At 48.3% G+C, this 22,940-nt stretch overlaps 1 protein-coding gene across 4 annotated transcripts in view; it reads right to left on the bottom strand.

Annotated features, from left to right (window-relative positions):
* ATP8A1 (ATPase phospholipid transporting 8A1) overlaps nucleotides 1-22,940 on the bottom strand; it is a 1,730,029-nt gene that overhangs the window by 1,143,224 nt on the left and 563,865 nt on the right. For 2 of the 4 annotated variants that reach the window (XM_069631739.1, XM_069631738.1), the window contains exon 15: nucleotides 4,266-4,310. The exons of the other annotated variants lie outside the window; for them this stretch is intronic. In XM_069631739.1, coding sequence (XP_069487840.1) covers nucleotides 4,266-4,310 — 45 coding nt within the window. The remainder of the gene's footprint in view (nucleotides 1-4,265; nucleotides 4,311-22,940) is intronic. 4 annotated transcript variants of the gene reach the window in all.

The following is a 22,940-nucleotide window of genomic DNA, read 5'->3' as shown; positions in this document are numbered from 1 at the left end:
CAACCTTTGAATCCAGGCACATGCATCATAAAAAGCCATCATAATGAAGGCCAGCCAATGCAGAAAATAGTTTGCGTCAACTTTTACCATGAGGTACAATTTGGAGGTAGAGAAGGGGGTAGTGCAAATTAGCACTTCTTCTGACACAGAGGTCACCAACCAACCCAGAGAGGCAAGGACCAGTTGCACAGGCAGGAGGGATGTGCAAGATGCACAGGCAGGGATGTGCAAGAGTAGAAGTGGCAGGAGAGGCGGCGATGCCTCAGGAAGGGGACATTTTGCAGTGTATGGGCCATGTTGGAGGCAGAAGTGGTGATCACCATCCCAAGGGTCTGAGGTGAAATTGGTTGGTGGGCCCATTCAAAAGAAAATGCATGGGGCAGACGCACAGTGTTCTAAATTGTGCACAACAGCCTGGGCTTTCTTGCTCAGGAGTCAGAGGACTTTGGTTTCCCTTGCCACCCTACCATGCAAAGGCAGGTGGCAGGAAAAGCAACCAAGATGATGCTCCAACTCTGTGCCCTACAATGCACCTTAGACGGCATAAACCATAGTGCGCTGGATCACACAAGGCAATGCAGCGCTTATTGCAGTTGTATGACGAGAGCACCCACCCTCAGATTGCACCGAGTACAACACTTCCAGTGCGCTGTTTAGGCAGTAGGATCAGTAATGCGGGGAGCAAGTGACCGAAAAACGGAGATGAATATATTGGGAAATAGTACAGGTAGTAAACATCTCACGCTGACAAACCAATCAGAGAAAGGAGAGGAGCGCACAGAACATAGAGAAATATGGGTGAGCAGCACATGTTCGGGTGCCCCCCAGTATCCCAAGATGTACATCTGTTTAGTTCAATTCCCCTTGCCATGACAGACAACTCAAAATCTTCTGCAGGATGGGAATGTAAAGTAGCCAAAGGAAAAGTGTGCAACTAAACATGTATTCATTCATTAGGCCTGTCAACACGTGACAAATCTCTTGAAGGCAATCCATTGGATAGAATCACACTCGAGTCCACTTAAGCATAACCTAATGTACACTGCCTCAGACATGTGGCCACGTGAACCTTGTCCACTTAGCTGAATACTCTTCTGGTGCATACTTGAATCCTTAATGCCCTGGGAGCAACAGTGCTTATGAGAGTCACATGGAGCAGGGCAGAGGAAGGGACCCTAAGTGTCCTTAACGCGACACGTGCACGACTCAACACCTGTTGACATGATTTCCAGACATGCAGTTAATCAGATAAGTGAAGTACCGGGACGCTGCTTTTAATATTACTACAATTCAAAAGGCTGAATCCAACATAGCGCAGGCGGTGAATTGTACAATGACAGCAGGAATTGGTTGAAGGCTATGCAAATGACAAATGCACGTTTCAAATCGTCTATTTCTTTTATGCATATTCTAAATGTGGTCATAAAAAGAAGTGTTGATTGAAATGACTGGCGACAGGTTTATGGCGGCTTTCACAGTGTAATATAACCTCATGATGATAAACGCAAAGGAGAAATTACTTACCAGCAATGTTCTTTTTATATATACTTCTCACGCAGATTCCTCATCTGATAAATCTCCCTTCGAGCGCCAGTTGCTCAGAAACTTGTTCGACAGAGTGTAGTGCGGCGCAACGTCAACATCATTTTGACTAAGCCGTGCCACTCCTCGACTCAAGACGCGATGTCGGAAGTACATATATTGCGTCACTACACCGCTCAGTACCTCAGTTTCCCCACCTTTTACCTCTCTGAGCTCAGCAGCCACGGAGGAAGAACCCAAACGATACGGCGGCTTAGCGAAAGACCAAAAAGCTTTATTTTTTTTTTGTGAAGAACAGTCACCGTATTCTGAACAACAGGCTGAAAGGCATACAATCGGCAAAGAACAGAAACGTGCCTAACATTCCAAATGTCACCACCTTAAGTTGTCATCCCGCCAGCTAAAAAACCCAGACAGGCAGCAGAACACTTCTCATAGCAGGGAAGGATGGGAGGGTGATGAGGAGTCTACAGAAGAAGAATCCATACTGGTGCTAATTTCTCCTTCAAAGGATTGCATTGCATTCTACCAGATTATTGTATGCATGCATGTCAGCCGTGGTCTAGGCAGCGCAGGGCATAACGCATCTCATGCCCACCACCACAGTGTTGGAATTCCTTCTATCCCTGGACTCTTCGGGCCTTCAGATATGCATGGTCAAGGGTTACTTGGTGGCTTTGTGTTTAAGGTCTCTGGATCAAGGATCCTTCTTTACTATCCCAGTAATTACCCAATTTCTGAAGGGCCCTGTAAATAGGTTTCCGCATACACCATTTCTGGTTCTAGCATGGGACCTCAATTTGGTGTGACTTTTTTGATGGTTGCTCTGTTGGAGCCTATGCTTTCTTGTTCTGTTAGAATGCTCTGAAGTCTGTTGGCCCTTCAAAGCCCCTCGGCCCTGTCTGGGGCACGAAAAATACCTCTGTCCACTCAGCCATTGTTCACCATGTCCAAAACAAATCTCATCTCCCCTGCTGGGAGAGGATTAGTCGCATCAGCTATTGTCCTCCACAGAACGTGTGAATGCTTACCAAAGGCACAGCTGGCATTGATGGCTTTCAAAACCATACTTCCTAACGCAAAGAACTTCTTTGCTAGGGCATCAGTCTTTTTGGACTCCCTGTCCATGGGCAGATTGGAGGTGGATATGGCTGGCCGTGAACTCGCAGTTATGGCTTGAACCACCAGACTTTGCAGCATAGGATGCACAGACAGAAAAGGAACATCTCCCCTGGCTGGTGTATACTTCTTATTTAGCTCAAGGTCCACAGCTGGTTTAAAGCATGGCTTTTGCCACAATGAGATTATGGGGTCCGATATGGCTGCATTAAAGTGCAGGGTTCTATATGTGGGCCTTTATTTGTGATGTCCGTAAGGCCCTCAGTGGCTTGGCCAGAGTACCCAACCCCAAAGCTGGGACCACCTTTTCTACAGTCTTCCTACTCTGCGAATTCGGGTGTCCATTAGGGATGTCTGCTGCAGGACTAGGTTAGATGAGTGGATAAGCCCACTTACCTCATGCAAACCTTCCACCAGGGCCAATAAGTCGGCATGATCCGTGAAGTAATCGGCTCCCCCACTCATTGGATGAAGTTCCCTTCCTCGTCAAAGATCAACCTCATGGAGTGAAAAAACTCTGATCTGAACTCTGGTTAAAAATAGGTGGTTGATCGTCAGCACAGACTTTGGTAGACCCGCTTTGATAAAACCTCTCAACATTGACTCGAGGGTCATCAGTGCCGTTATCGGCTTCATGAATGTTGAGAGTGTAGGAACCGACATGGTTACCCTCTGGGCACAAATGGTGCCCAAATATCCTCTGGTTTCGAAGCCGGAGCTGTACTCGCCGCAGCTTTTTGGAAGAGTTGGAGCATTTGTTTTTTTGACGCCTCCCATTCTTCTCTCTCGGGGGAACTTACCCCACCCCTCCACCGAGTCATGACTACGCCATAGTCTTTTCTTGTGGGCAGATGAGGAGGATGAATGGTGTGACTCGCTACAGGAATGCGGGCGCCTTTTCACTTTTATGCAGTGTCTTCAGTTGATTGAGCTGGAGACTTCAACGGCAGCCGCTCAAGCACACATTTTGCAGACTGCTCCCTGGGGCCTTCAGGTTCATCTGTTGACAGGAGCTGCACTGCTGGACGTCATGTTCGTTCCTGAGACACCATATGCAGATACCGTGTGGGTATATGATGGACATTTTCGAGCCGCAGTCCTGACAGCTCTTGAAACCCATAGCGTTAGGCCCTGACATATCAGTGTTGAAAGAATTTTCTCACTGAAGAGAATCGCATTCCAGCACATTGTGCTGAGCGTTTCGAACAAAAAAGGAACTGAGGTAGGCGGAAGTAGTGATGCAATATATATACTTCTGATGTCAAGTCCAGAGTAGAGGCGTGGTACGGCCAAGACAAGATGGCGTTGACAGTGGACGTTGAGCCGCACCACGCCCCCTTTTGATAAAGTTCGTCAGCAGCTGAAGCTGAAAGGAACCTATCAGATGAGGAATATGCAGGAGAATGCAATCCATTGAATGTGTTCTATTCTTTAATTTCAAGCTGCTTTTTATCCTATTTTGCGAGCAGATGCACTCCGCTTTACTGCTCTGGTACTATTCATCTCTGCACATGGAAGTTAAAATCCTTTCAAATAAAGAGTGAGTACGAGGAATGAAGCAAACAAAGCAGAAAACATCAGGCACACGAGTTTCCGGTGCTTACCAATCATCTTCAGAATAAGTATACTTGTCAGCCTCAGAACAATTACTAAAGAGAAAGCAAAGGGGTGGAAAAAAAGAGGTACAGTAAGCACAGGAAAGAGGTGAAAGGAGAAAGCAGATACAAACATGCAGTAACGTACTAGACAGTAAGCACACTTCTGATAAACACTCTACTCAGTTTGCAAGGTCATCATCTATTTAAATGTCTCCAGGGTTCAGCTGGTAAAGGCAAACCTTTCAAAACACCACAATCACTGGCAGACCCAGCCAAATGTATTCATGGGCATTTGGCACTGCTTCTTCTGTGTATCGGAGGGAGGCTCCTCCACATAAATACGGCACCTTGTGTGCCCTTTGCCGCCACGCAAGAGGAATCTTGTACCGACAAGAAACATTGGGGGTTGGGTGACTAGACACTAGTTTTGACATACACATGCTTCATTTCTTGAAAGATTCCTACAGAAGTCCCTAATTATGACAATGGGAAGATCCAAAGACATGTAAAAAGAAGGCTGCCTCACTCACGAGATGATGCAATGGCGCGCAGCAAAATCCTGCATCAGACCTAGATGGACATGTATGAAATCGTTGACCAAAAAGGCTCTTTGCAGAATGCCTGTCAATGTATACCTTGGAGTATAGCCCTGGTGGCCACAAGGGATGCCCAAGCCAATATGGATCCCATGAGTCATTTCAAACCCAACAATCTCACGGGGAACTACTGGACAAAACAGACAATGTGCTTCACTCAAGAGTGTGGGAAACCGGACCACACATAACAAGCTGTGCCACCTTCCACAAAGTGAATGAACTGACAATGGGACAAAAGTACACCAGGTTGACCATTATGTGAGGTTTTATAGGACCTAAACGGGCCATGTTAATAAAAAGTTCTTAGAGGTAGAGATTTCTATGCAGTCACATACACCCTTTTAAGGACTGTCAAAGTGACTGAATAGCAACCTCATTGCGAGTTCCTCGTGAGTTTGGTAAATTCTTCATGTTTTCTTGAAACCGTACGTGTAAGCTTGCTGGAGGATGTTCAGATGTGAGGACAGAAACAAAGGAGGTATAAAGGACAAACCAAACAGGAGCAGCATTACCTTCAATGTTGTTAATATCAATTGGCCCAAGAACTATTCACAAATAATCAGAACCTGATGCCATAGATTTCTTTCCTACAAATTTCTTTTTTAATGTATTGGCAAGCTTCCTGGATTGTCGATCAACATAAACCTTATAATGTATGTACACAGTAGGAATGGCTGGATGAACACTTGCATGAATGAAAGGGAATAACTGAATAGGATGGCCTAATGAACTTGGCTATATTAATGGTGAGCTGGACGGGACAGAAAAAAAAACATGAGTGGATGGAAACAAATCTAAAGTCTCAGGTCAGATCGTGGATCTCCATGTCTGAAAGTCAAATAATATACGTGTGGATTTAGTTAACCCTTGGGCATACTTCCCTGGGGACATGGGTTAGGTGAAATCCTATAGGACCTATTGGGCTACAAACTAAAACTACATAGTGAAACCATTGGCTAAGTGCCAGGAGTACATGTGTAGATTCAAATAAGGAACAGTGTCCCAATTGAAGCCTGGTTCCCGACTCCAAGCACAATATAGTTCAGGATCACAGAACCCTAGTTGGTTCTCTTTAAGCTATTCACAGTTGTAAGGTGCTCAAAGCACCTCAGCATACTTCTTTCTTGTCTTCGTATCCTTTTGTCAAGGAATTTGTGTCCCCTGCCTTGGTACTTGTCAGACTGAATTTATTCTTACCCACCAGACTACGGTTTCCCTTCTGTGTCTGAGCATATAACAGGCTCAGACATTAGCGACCTTAGCATGTGAGGCTAGAGCGGACTTGGGTTCTTATTGTTTCAGCCTCCATCATATCTGTGAGTGTTCTGTGCCAAAGCACCCCAGCAGGCTGGCAATTCTCTTTATTTATCATTCAGGCTCTGAATTTCGCGAGGGTCCGAGCAATACCTCCCAGCAGGCTCTTGGCCATTTGTACTTCTTGCACTGTGACTTTTGTAAGGATCCGAGATGCAGACCTCAAAAGGGTGTCTTGGTTTCTCTCTGGGGCTCTGGTTCTGTCCCTCCCTCTTTGCCTTTCCCAGGGTCTGGATCTTCCCTGGATTTGGAACTCTCATTGGGTCTGGCCCTCTCCATCAGTTTGCTTACTATGCAAGGGTAAAGGTGCCTTTCTCACCATAAAGGGGCTATTGTGCCCCATGTTTCTGCAAACTACAGGCCCCTGACTCCTCTCCGCTATCCTGGACCTTGTCCTTGCTCTGCTCTCAGTGCTTTGTTCGAGCAAATCTGCACCCCTGCTTCTCCTTACCCAGAATAAGTCAACAGGGCCTCTTTTATTCTACCTGGATGAGGTGTCTGCCTGTTTGGCTCGGTAAGTCATGTGGATCTCTCCAGTGATCTCATTGGGACTGAAGCTTTGAAGTTCATAACTCAGGGTGGTGCGGTCTTTAAGTGGCAGCTATTTTCAAATTCTGCCATGTGTTTCGAACATTTGTTTTGTGAGAAACATACTTGCCTCTCTCCCTGATTTGCGGTCTTCTTTATAGGTAAAGGGGTCTAACAGGAGGGAATTTCACATTTATGTGGCCCGCTTACTCCCCTTGGAGATTTTGAATGTTCTCAGGATGCTTGAAGGCTAACTAATTGTATTGTATGTGCAAGCTTGAGAGAATGGAATTTGGCAAGTGGAGTTTCCTCTGTGCTGACCTGGTCGAGTAATGGGAAGGTGCTATCGGGGGATATGAGGAGTGCTCTGGGATGTTTTCCTTTGATGCTGGCTGGTGCTGGGTGTATATCTGGTTCTATGTCCTTTCAGCGACACCCATATTTTCTGAAAAACGTCAAAACATTTAAAAAATGATAGTAGGAGTCCCACCCCCAAGCCCCCCTTCATTTAATTATGTTTTATTCCCGACCCCCCAACGCTTTATTTGCCCATTCACACCCCTTAAAGCCCCCCAAACCAAAAAAATTCGATTACGTTTTTCCGGAAAAAAAAACAGCAGCAAAACACCAGTCGTTAAAACGGGTGTCAATCAAAGGACGTGATACTGTATATCTCACCTTGTTTTCCCTGGAGTCAGAAGGAGGTGTTTCATTGAAAGGAATGGAGTGAGTCTTTGTGTTCTACTGAAGATGTGCAGAAGGGTTTCTCCTGTAATTTGTCTGGATCTTGTGAGGTGGGAATAGATGCTGGTGAATCCAGAGTATATTACCTCCCGGGGTCTTTAGTTTACAAATGGGTAAATGGGACTAGTATGCCCAACTTAGTCTGCTGTGGCTTTCTAGCTAGTCTGAGATCCGAGGTGAGCTGGAGTCTTGAGGGGGGTCTTCCCTCAGTTTGTCCCACTTAACCAGCTCAGGAATCCAGATTCCTGGTTCAGGGTTTCTGTGCACTTCCCTGGGAACGGAAATACTAACATCCCTGTGTTTACATGTTCCTAAAATCCAAGGGCATGGCATAACGATTCTCTGGTCTGCACTCAAAAGAGGGATCCTCCCTGCCCTGAGGGTTGGGAGCAGAAGGCAGCTCTGGGTTATCCGCCGTATATCACCTCCAGATGTCACACTGCAGAGCAGACAGCTTCCCCTGGCGCATGGAGCCTCCCTGTTCCCTTCAACTGATACCAACAAAGTAACTGTCACAGAAGATTAAAGAGGCAACAGCAGTTGACCGTGAAGTACCTTTGTAAGAGGCACAATAACGGTTTCCTGAAATGGAAATGTTATGTTCAGCAGCCACAACAGTGCATCTGTGGCACTCTGCAGATATTCTCAGCCAGCAACCAAGTGTTGCCCTTCTGGGACCGAGTCCACGATAGCCACCAACATTCCTGTCTCAGGATGTGAGCCCAGAACAGTATGACGAGCAGACAAGATGTTTCCCAAAACATACGGGTTTCTTCAAGGTATCACTTTAGAAAATAATTGTTTCTGAAGTGGATTTGTCTCGTCAAAATAGAATGTAAATGCTTCTGTGAAGTATTTGTAACCAGAGGCATAGTTCGTCAAAACATCAGAGCTGTCTTAAGGTTTGAGAAAAGGATTACAACTCTTCTACCGAAGTCAAACAAAGTAGGCGCTGGGCCCTCAATTAGAAGCTGATCGGCCACTGCAATCTTGCAGATCTTAGGCTCACAGTGTTTCGGTACAAGGCATGTACCTTACCCTGTGGAGGAGGATCAAACTGGAAATCATAGTTCCTTCATTCAAGTTCACTGCCCAGTGTGACCAGCACTTCATGCACAATGGTGAATATGGTGTAGAAGATCCTCATGGTAAATGGACGGAACCAGCAGATGTTGGTTCATGAGAGCAACCAAAATGATTTGCAGTGGACTATTGCACAGAAGATGCACTTCCCATTGACAGACCCTGCAGAGGTTTAGAGCGTGTGGATGGCACTTATGAGTGGGAGCGGCAGTGCCAGAGGGGCATGCAGAGCAGGGGGCACAGTGAATTCAGCATTAAACAGTGAGGTGATGGACTTAGATCAGACAACGCCAAAAAACTCTACTGTTGTCAGGAAGCATCTACAAACAATGCAGGTCCCAGTACTGCATTCAGGAACATTTCAAGCTCACTCACCTGTATGTCCAGGTCCTAGAGCCTCCCCATATGGCTTTGGCAAGAGAGGTCAAGACAGAGAGCAGTTGGGAGCCCTTCAATATATGCAACATTTCCCACATGTCGACGTGGAACTCTTCGTTTAATTGATGTGGGAGATAGGGAGGGCACGGACATGAGCTGAAGCCACTCTGAAATGAATTCCAGGACCAGACTCGGTTCCTTCACACTCTTTAACAGAGACCATTAGGCTAACATCACAGACAATCTTCCTACTTTGAGAAAGGTTATACTTAGGTACACTATCTAAATACTTTTGTCTGGTACTATTTTATCTAGGTGATATATCTGTAATATGTTGAGTTATTTATGAATTCTCACTACGTTAGGAATTATTTCCCTGCAACATGTATATAACGTTTATGTGCTTTTGCTCTATAATTTGTGTTGACACGATATATGCATGTTGAATACGGAGATCTGTCAACAAAAGGAAAACAATGAAACAAATGAAAATATTGTATTAAAAAAAAGTGGGAGCCCTCAGAAGAACAAGTTACTTTCTTACCTGGTAACGTTCTTTCGATGGGATTGTCCGACGACGTATTCCATATCTATGACAGGTAATGTCCACAGCTGTGCTGCTTCGGAAAATCTTTGGCGTCTGCGTCTTGCGCCGATGCGCCGTCCCCGAGGACCTCCTCCGACGGCCGACGTCACCCGATGTGATAAGTAGGACGCACGACGCCCATAGCCTCAGTTATAGTTTTTTCCCAGAACGTGTGCCACTAGTTTTCTGCCAGTCAGACACACAAGGCCTTGCGGAACGCAAGCTGCAATCGCAAAAGAAATTCTGCAGCGGGGAAGGCAGGGAGGGAGCGATATGGAATACATCGTCAGACCATCCCATCGAAAGAACGTTACCAGGTAAGAAAGTAACTTGTTCTTCGAGGGGATTGGGTCCTCCGACGTATTCCATATCTATGACAGACTCCCAAAGCAGTACCAAGCAAGGAGGTGGGAAAGCATTTAGAATACAAATTTAGCATGCCCAATCAAATTGCGGAATAGAGAACTGCCTTGCCAAAGGCCAGATCTTGCCCTCTGATGGAATCAAGGGAATAGTGACGTACAAAAGTATGTACTGAAGCCCAGGTGGCTGCATCACAGATGAGACGAATAGGAACTCCCCTCTGCAGGGCAGTAGGCGCAGCCACTCCTCTGGTAGAATGGGCCCGCAAGCCAGCCGGAGGTTCCTTAACCGCCAAGCGGTAACACTCGGAGATAGCTAAAATAATCCAACTAGACAAAGTCGGTTTCGTCACAGCTTGTCCCAAACACTTTCCAGCGTAACCAATGAAACGTTGATCGTCCACTCTGACCCGGGACATGCGCGAAATATAAAAGCTCAACGCTCTCCGAGGATCAAGCCTATGGAGCCTCTCCTCTTCCTTACCAGGATGCGGAGGAGGATAGCACGCTGGAAGAACAACCTTCTGGCTCAAATGAAATCCGAAACCACCTTCGGAAGAAAAGAAGGACGAACCCTAAGGACAACCCTTTCCTTATGAAACAAAGTGAAGGGTGGCTTAACTGAATGTGCCTGTAACTCACTCACTCTGCGAGCAGAAGTAACCGCAACCAATAACACAGTTTTCAGAGTCAACAGCCTCAAAGGGCAAGAATGTAAAGGCTCAAATGGAGCACCCATAAGAAACTTAAGAACAAGGTTCAAATCCCAACCTGGCACCAAAAAAGGTGACGGAGGGAACACATTAGTGAGCCCTTTCAAAAACTGCGAAATTAAAGGAATCTTAAAATAGGAACACTCTTCAGACGAGCGCTTAAATATGGACAGCGCCGCCAGGTAACCTTTAATGGTCCCCACTTGCAAGCCCCTGTGGGCCAAAGAAAGCAAAAAAGACAGAAACATGGGAATGCCACATTCAAAAGGATCCACATTCTGAACTCTGCACCAGTCGCAGAACTTTCTCCAATGGCAACGGTACAAGGACTTAGTTGCCGGTCGCCTGGCCGAGAGCAACACCTCCATCACGTCTTCAGGGAGGTCCCAATCCTTATACCTCAACCTTTCAGAAGCCAAGCGTGAAGATTGAGAGATCTGACCTTTGGATGGAGAACCTGACCCCCCCTCCCGTGAGAGCAGATCGTCTCGGTAGGGAAGACAACGTGGAGGGCAGATGGACAAGTCTAGAAGGTCCGGGTACCACGTCTTCCGGGCCCACGCCGGAGCAATGAGGATCATCCGGGAACCGAACCTCCGTAACCTCTGCAACACTTGCGGGATGACGGGGACTGGAGGAAACGCGTACAGCAGTGGGAATGACCACTCCACCACGAACGCGTCTCCTAAGGCTCCTTTTGGAGGAAATTCCCGCGAGCAAAACCTTTCGCACTTCCGGTTGACAGTGGAGGCGAAGAGATCCACTTGAGGGGTCCCCCAAAGGGCGAAGATCTCCAGGAGAATCTCCTGAGCCAGCTCCCACTCGTGAGAGATCGTGCTCTGCCTGCTCAGAGTGTCCGCCGTCTCGTTGTCGTCTCCGGCCAGATGAACCGCAAGATCGAAACTTCCTGCTGGATGGCCCAGAACTCGAGCTGCATCGCCTCCCTGAACAGCGGAAGTGGCTCTGCCCCACCCCCCTTTTTGTTGAGGTAGTCCATGGCCACCGTGTTGTCCGTTGAAATCGGGACACTCTTTCCGCGCACAGTCGGCAGAAAAGCCTTCAGGGCTAGCCTGACGGCCCTCAGCTCCAACAGATTGATATGGAGTCTGGACTCTGACGGAGACCAATGACCGCTGACTGTCAACTCGTTGGCATGAGCTCCCCATCCCGTGAGGGATGCGTCCGTCACGATCGTCACCTCAGGCCAGGGCAGCCAAAACGGGGCCCCCTTCATCAGATTGCCCTCGAGGGCTCACCACAGAAGGTCCCAGGCTACCGAGGGCGGCACCTGAACAGGGTACGACAGCCTGCCGGAGGACTGAGACCACTGGAGCTTGAGTGCCCACTGCAAAGATCTCATCCGCAGACGAGCCTCTGGCACCAGAAGAATGCAGGATGCCATGAGGCCGAGCAGTCTCAAGAATTCGGACGCTGGGAGATTCAGGGCAAGCTGAAACTTGTGCACCATCTGCTGAATGTGAAGGGCCCTCACCTGAGGAGGAAAACACTGCCCCAGGGACGTGTCGAGCACTGCTCCGATGTACTGGAGCCGCTGCGTTGGTGTCAAATGGGACTTCTTTAAATTGAGGGAGAAGCCCAGCCTGTGAAGGAAGTGGCAGGTGACGGACAGATGATCCAGGACTTGCTCGGGAGAGCTCCCCCTGATCAACCAATCGTCCAGGTAGGGGTAGACGTGAATCCCCCCTTTCCTGAGATGCGCTGCCACCACCACCATGAGCTTGGTGAAAACCCTCGGGGCGGAGGTCAATCCGAACGGCAGGACCCGAAACTGAAAGTGCGAGTCGCCAACTGCGAACCTCAGGTACTTCTTGTGCTTGGGATGGATCGGCACATGGAAGTAAGCAGAAGGGCCTGGAGGACTTGAGAAAGAGTCACCATCTTGAACTTGTCCTTCCTGAGAAGTTTGTTCAAACCGCGCAAGTCCATGATGGGTCTCAATCCCCAGTCTTTTCATCGAAATCAAAAAATAAGGGGAATACCATCCCTTGTTCCTCTCCGCTACAGGCACCAGTTCTATGGCGCCTTTCTCCAGCAGGGCTTGAATTTCCTGCACAAGGAATCGGATCGGACACTTCAAAGAGAGATTCCCTGGTGGATTGTCCCTGGTGGATTGTCGTGAGGCCTCTGCCGAAAGGAAGACAGTAGCCGTGGGTTATGATCTCCAGAACCCACACATCCGAAGTAATGGCTTGCCACTCTACAAGATGCTGCGCCAGCCTTCCCCCAACCGGCGAACCATGGGACCTGGCCTCATGACTGAGTGGTAGCGGCTGCGGCGTTGCCTGAGGGCAAAGAGGCAACTGCCCGAGCGGCCTTGGCACCTCGAGTGCCTTTGTTTCCACCTCTGGCACTCCTACAATGGCCTCTTTGACTGCTAGCTCCCCTCGCTTTACTAAAGGACGAGTAATAGCGAAAGGAACCTCCCCTCCATTGCTGTCCCCTAGGACGAAAAGGCAGAGGTTGGCGAACTGCAGCGCCCAACGACTTTGCTGCAGCTTTGGAGGTCTGCAACCTCTCAAGGCTCTCGTCAACCTTGCTGCCAAAAAGGTGTTCACTGTCAAAGGGCATGTTGAGGAGCCGGGACTGCACATCAGGAGCGAACCCAGACTTCCGCAACCACGCAAACCTGCGAATTACGGTGCTCGCCGCCATGGACCGGCTGACACAATCCTCCAAGTCCAAACCCGACTGAACGGCCTCACACATAGCATCCTTGCCATCCTGAACCATAGCAAGGAAACCGTCCCTTCGGGAATATGATCAGCCGCTAATGCAACACAGTTCCACAGAGTGTGTGTGAAACGAGACAAGGCACATATGGAGTTGGCCGCCTGAAGCGCCATACCCCCCGAAGAAAACACTTTCTTCGCCCAGCCGTCAAAACGCTTGTCGTCCCTATCCGGTGGGATGGTAGGATACGACGCCTGCTTTGCCGGGGCCGTAGCCGCCTGCACTACCAAACTCTCCGGGGTGGGGTGCCTAGACAAGTAGCAGGGGTCGCTACTGGCTGGACGGTATTTTCTCGACAAAGAGTTGCCCACTGCCGGGAGACTCTCCGGAGCAGTCCAAGCCGCCGCCACCCTTCTCTGCAGAGCCATATGAAAAGGCAAAACCGGGTCAGTGGGTGGACCGAGATCAAGGATGACCTTGAGATCATCCTGAACCAACTCCCCTGGGGGAGCTGACCAACCCAAGTACTCGGTAACCCGAGACAAAAGGCGCCGATATGAAGAATCGGCATGAGTGCCAGGCTCCGGCCGACAAAACTCCACCTCCGGAGAGGTGTCCAGTCCACTGGCATCATGCAGCGACTGCCTCAGGTCATCAAACTGGCTATGTCCCGAGATAAGGTCATCTGGAACCGTAACCGGAACCAGGCCGCCATCAGAGCCTTCATCACCCTCTGAAATGTACTCCAGGCGGGGAGAGGAAGACCTCTGTGGACCAAAGCAGTGCCGGACCTTAGCCATAGCCTTTCTAGGGGCAAACCCTGTGCCACAGGGCCCCTCCGACACCACCGCCTCGAATGGCGTCGAGGGCGCCAAACGAATCGGCGCTGACGTCGACAGAAAAGGCGTCGAGGGCGCCGAACGAGTCGGCGCCGGTGTGGACAGAAAAGGCGTCGACGTCAAGCGAATCAGCGTCGACGTCAGCTGCAGCACCGCCAGCATCGGCAGCGTCGACACAGTCCTCGAAGCCGAAGCTCCGAGCGTGTCTCTCGAAAACCTAGGCGCCGACGGCGTCGACGACCCCTCGGAGGCAGAGCCTCGAGAGAAATCGTCGACGACCTCTGCGCCACAGGCGTCGATGTCTTCTTCGAAGACGGCACAGGATCACACGGTCTGGAGCGTGTCGAGGACCGGGACCTGGCACGGGCATCGCGAGAACGGCTACCCTTGTCAGAGTGGGACCTCTCCCGCGAGCCGTGCCGACCACTCGAGCCCGAAGGCGTACGAGCGGTGTCTCTCGACCGGAGGCGCGGACGGACCGGTGCCCTGCGATTCCAGAATCGCTAGCATCTGCTTCCCGAAGGAAGCCCATTCCTCCGGTGTCGCTTGCATGGAGAGATAAGCGACCCGCCGACGGGCGGAGTCCTCGGAAGAGGACGGGGAAGGGGACCTGTGCCGGCGCTTCCCGAAATGCCTCGAAGAGGCAGAGGAGTGGCGAGACAGACTCCTGGAAGGAGACCCACTGGACTTCCGACGATGACGCAGAGAGTCGCCCCTCGAGTCATCCGTCGAAAGCCCCGCAGACCTCGACTTCCGGGGCTTAGACACCCGGCCTACCGACAGCTTCTTCTTGCGTTCCCGCAAGGCATTTGCAGTGAGCGACTGGCAGTCGACAGTCCGTATCGTGGGCCTCCCCGAGGCATCAGAGGCAGGCGTCGTGCGAGTCCGTGACCGACATCTTGGACCCACAGTCCCCGCAGTTCTTGAAGCCCGGACGCGGGGTTGAAGACGAGAAAGACATCGCCACAAACAGGTCTTCACAACAAACTGAACAGGTTCAACGAACCGAGAACAGAAAACAGCAAACTCCAACGAGTCGAGGCGTACCGAGATTCACGAAGCGAACACGTTCACGGAAAAAACGGAACTGAGGCTATGGGCGTCGTGCGTCCTGCTTATCACATCGGGTGACGTCGGCCGTCGGAGGAGGTCCTCGGGGATGGCGCACCAACGTCATCGACGCAGACACCAAAGATTTTCCGAAGCAGCAGAGCTGTGGACATTACCTGTCATAGATATGGAATACGCCGGAGGACCCAATCCCCTCGAAACACCTTTTCCTTTTTTGTTACATATTCGAGTCGTAGTTGGGAGCGGGAAACTGCTTGATGTCCAGTAGGCCTAATATCTTCTTCATCAAAGGAGGGTAAAGACCTTATCAGGGGATATATATCGCGAAAGAATTGTTATTTGTAATCACAATGGAAGGACCCTGTGACACCGCACATCATCATGGGCCCTGCCCAGTGCCCATGTGGATATTGAAAGGTTTTCCGGACTGTCACCTCTGGATACTACAACAGATGAGAAACCTGCAGGCAGAAGGCTTTCTGATTTGTTAAGAGTTAGGAAAGACAGCATAGTTTCAAATCAGCTTGCAAAGCAAAAACCACCAATAGGCAAACCGGAGCCTCCTGCCTAGATAAACATCACAATACAGTTTATAACTGCCCCAGTTCTGCTATGCATCATGTACATTCTAGAAAGGCTTGCTTTAAGTTGAATGTTTCCTCATAGCTTATGAGATAAAATAACTAGTACAATACGTTATTGTCGAATAGAAAACAGATAAATCAGCATTGTAAATGAACTGCCTTTGCTTTACTGACCGCACTGAATACATAATGAATGATATCAAAAGCGAAACGGAGCTAAAACATTAAAACAATTATAAAAAGAAATATCATACCTGCCACAGTATTAAAAAAAGTTTTAGAAATCATACAATTTAAACAATGTGTTTCTGAGTGTTTTCCAGACACACGCAGAACCCTTATTTTCATAAAAACGCGGTCGGTATTACTGATGGTTCCTAAAAACAAATCTGCTGTATATGTGTGTTTTCTAAAGGGCACAGGGTGTCCTTGCTGTGGGTTCCTTTGCTTTATCTGTGAATTCAAAAAACGATTTTGTTCTTTCTTTAAAAAGTATATAAGTGTCAGGAGATTGCATAGGGGATATATATAGACATATTGGACACCAAATGTGGCTTATAATTATAAAAACTAGCATGCATTTATCTACAATGACTGCTGCTTTACTGTTAAGGCCGAGTAGGATTGCCAAAGGTCACAAGCCAATGCAGCATTGTTTAGGTGAGTAAAGTTGTAGCCAATTGCTTCTGTAGATAAAGTTTATAGACACCCAACTATTTCAAGCAATTTTGTAAACTTGAGCACATTTTTAAAAAAAAGAGCATTATTGCAGTGAATCTTCACACATCAAAGGCTGCACATACATGTTATGTTAATAGTTTTTGATAGAGCATCAGACACCATATCCAAGAGAAATTTACATTGAAAACATAACACAAAGTTGTATTAGATAATCAAATGAGTCCTTTTGCATCGCTATTATTTGCATTAATATAATCATTATGTTTTTCTCGGGATTGCCTGTCCTCCACTTGCTCCCATCGTGCACGTTTTTGTTGATTTTCTTACAAAGTGAAATACATCGATTTTTTTTTTTAAAGTTAAAATTGTTGTGCATGAAGGCCTGCTGGCTTCTGTGCACTCTGGCGTCTGATGTGGTGCTCTCATGCACACGTTACTGTTTGAGGGAGGAGGGAACTCAGACATTAAAAGAAGAAGAAAACAGTAATAAATAGATGGAATTAGAAGCACTATAGTGACTGGACAGGGGTCCAAAGCAGATCATCATCACCTTTAAAAGTTGCCATCAAATTCTGCAAACTGACCAAGCACATGATAGCAGTGAGGCCTATTGCATGCACACTGGAGTATGGCCTAAAGAGCAAGATCAAGAAATACAGTAGCAGGGGTCTGCAACTTGCGGCTCTCATGTTTTCGAGTACGACTTCCACGAACCACAACCATTGGCTATGGTTGGAAGGGCTGATGGAGGTTGTAGTCCAAAACACCCAGAGAACCAAAGGTTGCAGACCCCCGAGTTAGAGGAAGACAGTTTATTAGATTAAATATTATCATCAATTGCCAAATTTGCCTAAAACTAAGTCACAAGCATTGTGATGGGATTCCTAGGGAAATCTACTAATATGAAAAATCAATTATAACAGAACCATTGCATTATACGGTTGCATACCTAACAGTTCACCTGCTTAGATAGAGTCCAGCAACAGAATATTTTTGATGACGAGATTCACTAGGGAAATGACTGTATGCATAGTGCACTGAATTGTACTGCCCAACATATACAACACTTTCCACACATGTGTCATGGCCATTGGGCGAGGGCCCAGGCCTTCCTCACCCTCAGGGTCCAAATGGACCCAGTCCTGGCTCCTCTGGCGCCAGGCTCATAGAAAAGTGTGCTTTGCACACTCTGTGCCTAAGGAACGTGCTTTAGGGCCGGGCGTGGCCATAGAACAACATTGGGAGGCACGTGCAAGAATCCCTGAGAGGGGCAAGGTGGAGCCACAAGGCGGGGCCAAAGGGAGGGGCCAGAGCCAGCCTATTTGAGGCCAGCCCAACCACATGCCCCCTTTCGCAACTCCATCACGGAAGGCACAATTTACCTGATTTTAGCCGCTCCATCGCTGAAGGCGCATCTTACCTTATTCCAGCCGCTCCATCGCTGTCCACGCACCTACCTGCGTTCCATCGCCAATCGGAGTCGGAGCCTTTCCTCAATCGATCCGGACGTCCAGCTATGCTGGAGCTCCTCTTCTTCTCTTCATCTTCGAGGTATCTTCATGCGGGGCCGCGGAATGGCCTTCGAGCATCCAGACTCTGCTCCACATCGCCAGTCCGCTGCTGCAAGGGAAAAAGAACACAACAGGTTAGAAACTTATAAATAACAAACTCTTGGCCGCTCTACACCTGAGTTTAGGACTCCATCATAATGGCCAACTTACCTGTTGATTTGAGAACTCCATCATCCTCAAGGGAATCCCCCGAACCACTCCACGATTCCGATCTACCATTTTCACACTTATTGGGAAGAGAAGAGGCATTACAAGAATTTTTATTATTTTACAATCAAGGCAAAAAAACTCACTGCCAAAGACATTACAATAAACGAACAATAATCGTAACAAAAGACATACCTTTCAAGTGGATTGGTCTCAGCCGGTCTGGATCGCCACTTCCTCGGGCCAGTGAAGCAAATAGGTCCACTCTACGCACCCCTGCTGAAGGAAGCAGGACGGAGAGCTCAGCATTACAAAACAACAGGTGAGCTTGCATGGGAAAACTCTTGCGCACTACATTGTGGCACGAAAGGGTCGAGGAAAATCGCGACACGCCCACACCATTCTCATTGCCTCATCTTCTCCCAGGGGCAATACCATCATCCAGAACAGCATACTCCGCAGCAGCTGGGGAAGATAGCCGATACAGGGGTGCCAAGTCGAGGGAGGGCTCCAGCCGTGCCCCAACGCCCCCGCAGAGACCAGGTGAGCGAAACATGACAATTATATTAATGCCTTTAAATCACTGCTCACATGACTCGTGGGCCAGTGACCATTTTAACAAAGTAAAAGATTTTGCATAGAAAAACCTTTGCCGATGATAAAATCAAATTAACAAGGGGTGTCCTGGGAGTCCCTCTGCCAGGCATTAGTCCTGGTTACAAGAGACGTACCCAGACTATTTAGCTCACTATCTTTCACACAGAAGAAATATCCCAAACATATCAGTCTTTGTCCTGCCCTGGGGCAGTCCAGCACCGAAATGCTAGGCAATTCTCCTCTGAACAAGAGTACCAACAGCATCCCCAGACACGTGTTTCGGTCTGGTTGGACCTCATCAGTAGGGAGGAGATGTACCTCTTTAAGAATAGTGAGCAAGGGGTCCACGTCTGGATTCCCCTAGTAACTTAGGGTGAGACCCAAAGTTACTTAAATACGCAAATTAACAAGAGGGGTCCTGGGAGTCCCTCTGCCAGCCATTAGTCCTGGTTACGAGAGACTTACCCAGAGTCTTTAGCTCACTATCTTTCACAGAGAAGATGATAAAATCAAGCCATCCGGTAAAAAAAAAAAAAAAGGGCACAGGGCGACATTGTGGCACTTGATTATAAACAGTGCATCAAGGAATGAGGACAGGTGGATGCAAGGCGGGAATATCTGCAAACTTGTGAATGCACACAAAGATGCCCATAGTGAGGTTCCTCTTCTGTCGCCAGAAGAATACGGCCATTTTCGGAGAGCAAATCTCCTTTCGGCTTAGCGAACGGCAAGGGCAAACCAGTTTGCCCCATTCTTCATGAAGTGGTTGATGGGCAAATGTGAGCATTCTGTAGCGTAGTCGTGCAGGTTCATTGCTTAGGTTAAACACCAAGTGTTATGACTCTGGTGTATTGGGGACCTCCATTATCTGGTATATTTTTGTTCATTTGTTGGTGGATCGATACATCACAGAGCCAAATCATAAGGAACTTCACTGAAGTTGCAAAGAGACGTAGCAGATGGGAGTATTTGTCATGCGCAGTAGGAAGGTCAGGCACACCAGGCACACCGCCTTACAGAACACTCATACCCATACCCTCAGTGACTCCCTGACACATAACACAGCGAGACTCTCCAAGTCACAGTCAGCCCTTCACATGATCACGCTACCTGTGGTGCGAGGGAAGCATCACCAACTTCCAGGCTCTGTCAGAGGGCGATATTATTTGTTCCCTCGTTTCCGCTGGCAACTGCCATGGAGATTACGAGAGGGCTGGAGCAGGAGTAGTCGGCAGCAATTACTTCCCGGTTCCGGGCCGAATACTCTGTCACGTGCCCTGAGCTCCGCTCACGTGATCAGGAGTCGGCAGGTACAAAAGCGGCACACTTTGAATCACTCGCCGCTTCACAGCTGTTTCACGACACCGTTTGGCGTTTGATTCACGTTGGATTCATTTGGCTACAGACCTCAAGCCTACAGACTGTTTATTCTTGCTCCTTGGATTTGAGGTTTGGTTTCTGCTTGGATTTACGGACTTTTTGAACTTTAGCTAACGTTTACCGGATTGTTTTGGATTACCCTTCTCTGCTTTGTCAAGTGTTCTACGGTCTTCAGGCTTCCTTGAACTGCTACGGTATCACAGTATTAAGAATACATCCTAGAATCATCAGGTGGTAGCCAGCGCTGAGTTTTCTGGCGCCTGGCTTTAAGGATTACTGACGCTTCCCTGCACCACAGCCTCAGAGTTCCTGGTAGTTAGAAAATCATCCCTGGGTAAGCCCTTTTTCAATAACAGTTACATTGTTGACAGTACTGTGCTTGTTTGTACTAATACCTAATTCATTCCACAGCTCTGGGGTCCTCGGCGGCGTCTGGTCCTGCGAAACAACAACCACCTGTGGACTCAAGGCTCGCACAGGGAGTAGTTTTCTTTCTCTCTGTGTGGAACTTGGGGACAGAGGCCCATATATTCTTCACGACTAGTCAAGTCATGACAGTATTTCTTACCTGTAACTCCATTTCTCCAGCACTGGTATTTTTCATGGATTCACATGCTGTGAATATTCCCGGTCGTCAGGCTGGGAATCACCGGTTACTTTGACTTAGTAATTTTCCTATGGAAAATTCTTGACACCTTGAGTGTCCCATCGACGTCATTGTGGGTGCTTTTGGTCCCCACCAGTAGGACAACAAGTGTATAGCTCCACTCAAGCAGCTTCCCCTCAGATTGTAACCACCCCAGCAAGAGGATATCCCCCTGAAGATGAGGTTTGCCTGTGGGAGAGCGCATGTGAATCCATGAAAGATACCAATGCTGGAGAAATGGATTAACAGTTAACGACTCCCTTCTCCAGCATTGGGTCTTTCATGGATTCACATGCTGTGAATAGTTTTTGTCACTGTATACATGTTAGGAGGTGATAAACCAGGCAAATATGCAATTAGAGAAAGGAAACAACCCCGGAAGCTGCAGGGTTTACCTTAGTGGTACAGCCAGCCAGAACTGCTCATCCCAACTGTACGTCCTTTGCATGTTGCTGATGTAAGCAGTAGTGCCTGGTAAATGTGTGGGGCACTGCCCATGTTGCCGCTTGGCAAATGTCTTTGATGGGTACTCCAGACCAGAGAACCGCTGAGGCAGTCGTGGCGCTAGTGGAGTTCGCTCTGGGTGGTGTTTGCAACAGCTTATTGGCCTTAGAGTGGCAGAAGGAGATTGTAGATGAAGCCCATCTTGAAATGCCCTGTTTAGATATGGATTGTCCCTTGTTGGCTGGACCAAAGGCAATCCGAATAATATTTTAATGCTCTTTTGACATCCAGAGAGTGCAGGGCCTTCTCCGCTGGTGAAGTGGCATTTTGAAAGGATGTGGGCAGAGTTATGGCCGCATTTTAATGAAACTCTGAAGGTACTTTCGGGTTGAAATGAGGATTAGTGGAAAGTACCACCTAGACTCTCATGAACTGTAGGTACGGAGGGTCTACAACCAAAGCCTGTAGCTCCAAAACATATCTAGAGGACATAATGGCCACTAAAAAAGCCACCTTCCTCATTAGAAATGTGATGTGTGTTGTCGACATAGGTGCGAATGGAGGCTTCATTAGCCCTGCCAGGACCAGGTTCAGGCTCCAGACAGGTAGAATCCTTTTCCTTGGCAGAAAGGTACGAAAAAGCCCTTTTAAGAAGTGCTTGATTAGCCTGTCACTGTAGAGAGGGGAAGATCTTTTCCGTGTAAAACTAGAGATTGCCGACAGGCGCACTTTGATGGAAGAGATCGCTAGACCTTCTGTAGCTAACTTTAGCAGATAAGGAAGGATCTGATGAGGTATTATAGTTAGTGGCTGCAGGTTAGTCTGCTGTTCACACCATGCACAGAATCTTTTCCATTTTTGGCTGTAGAAAATGTTGGTAGAAGGAGCTCTAGCTGCTGCTAGAATGTGCCGATAGTCTTGAGGGATATTCAAATGACTGAATTCGGAGTGGTCAGGAGCCACGCTGTTAACGAGAGAGCCTGGGTAGTGGTGAAAGATCATCCTGTTGTGCTGGGATAGAAGATTTGCATGAGATTGTAGATGGATTGGATAGTCCGATGCCAGTCGTAGGAGGTCCGAGAACTAGGTCTGTATTGTTTTCCTGATGAGGAAACAGGGAATGTGCAAGTGAACATGCTGTCCAACAGAACGAAAATGTACCCCCCAACCCACCCAAGAGTCCGGATGCAGAATCCTGCTGTCAAATTTCTGGCACTGCTTGTTGTCGGAACTGCCGAACAGGTCTAGAGGGAGATGACCCCACTGTGAGAAAGTCTTGCCTATCTGGATGTTGTGCAGTTGCCACTCGTGTGTCTGCGAGGAATCTCTGCCGAGGGAGTCTGCTTGCTTGTACTGCACCCCCGGCAAGTGGAAGAACTGAAGTAAGATGTTGTGCCAGATGGCCCAATTCCAGATGGTCTGTGCTTCCTTCGATGGTGCTTATGTCAACTGGCCCTTGGAAGAGTGTTTAGACCCGGTATGGGACCCTTCACCAGTAGCTGGTGGTTTCTTTACAGGGAAAAAGTGTTTGGCCTCATCGTGCCTTGAAGACGATTTTGCCTCACCTGTCTTTTTGTTTTTTTCCTCACCGACTCCTCAGATCTGGAGCTCTGTCTTGACGGTGACCTCTTGTCAGAGGGAGTGGTTGCTCTCCCACTTCGTGATGAGCCAACCTCAGACCCAAGACAGGCTACTTCATTGAGCCAGAAGATTAAGCGACAGTTCC

Source organism: Ambystoma mexicanum, chromosome 6q, assembly GCF_040938575.1.
Source record: "Ambystoma mexicanum isolate Mex_15411 chromosome 6q, UKY_AmexF1_1, whole genome shotgun sequence".
In the NCBI taxonomy this organism is placed as follows: Eukaryota; Metazoa; Chordata; class Amphibia; order Caudata; family Ambystomatidae; genus Ambystoma; species Ambystoma mexicanum.
Note: the sequence above shows the minus strand (reverse complement) of the source record. Positions and strands in the feature narration are given on the sequence as shown.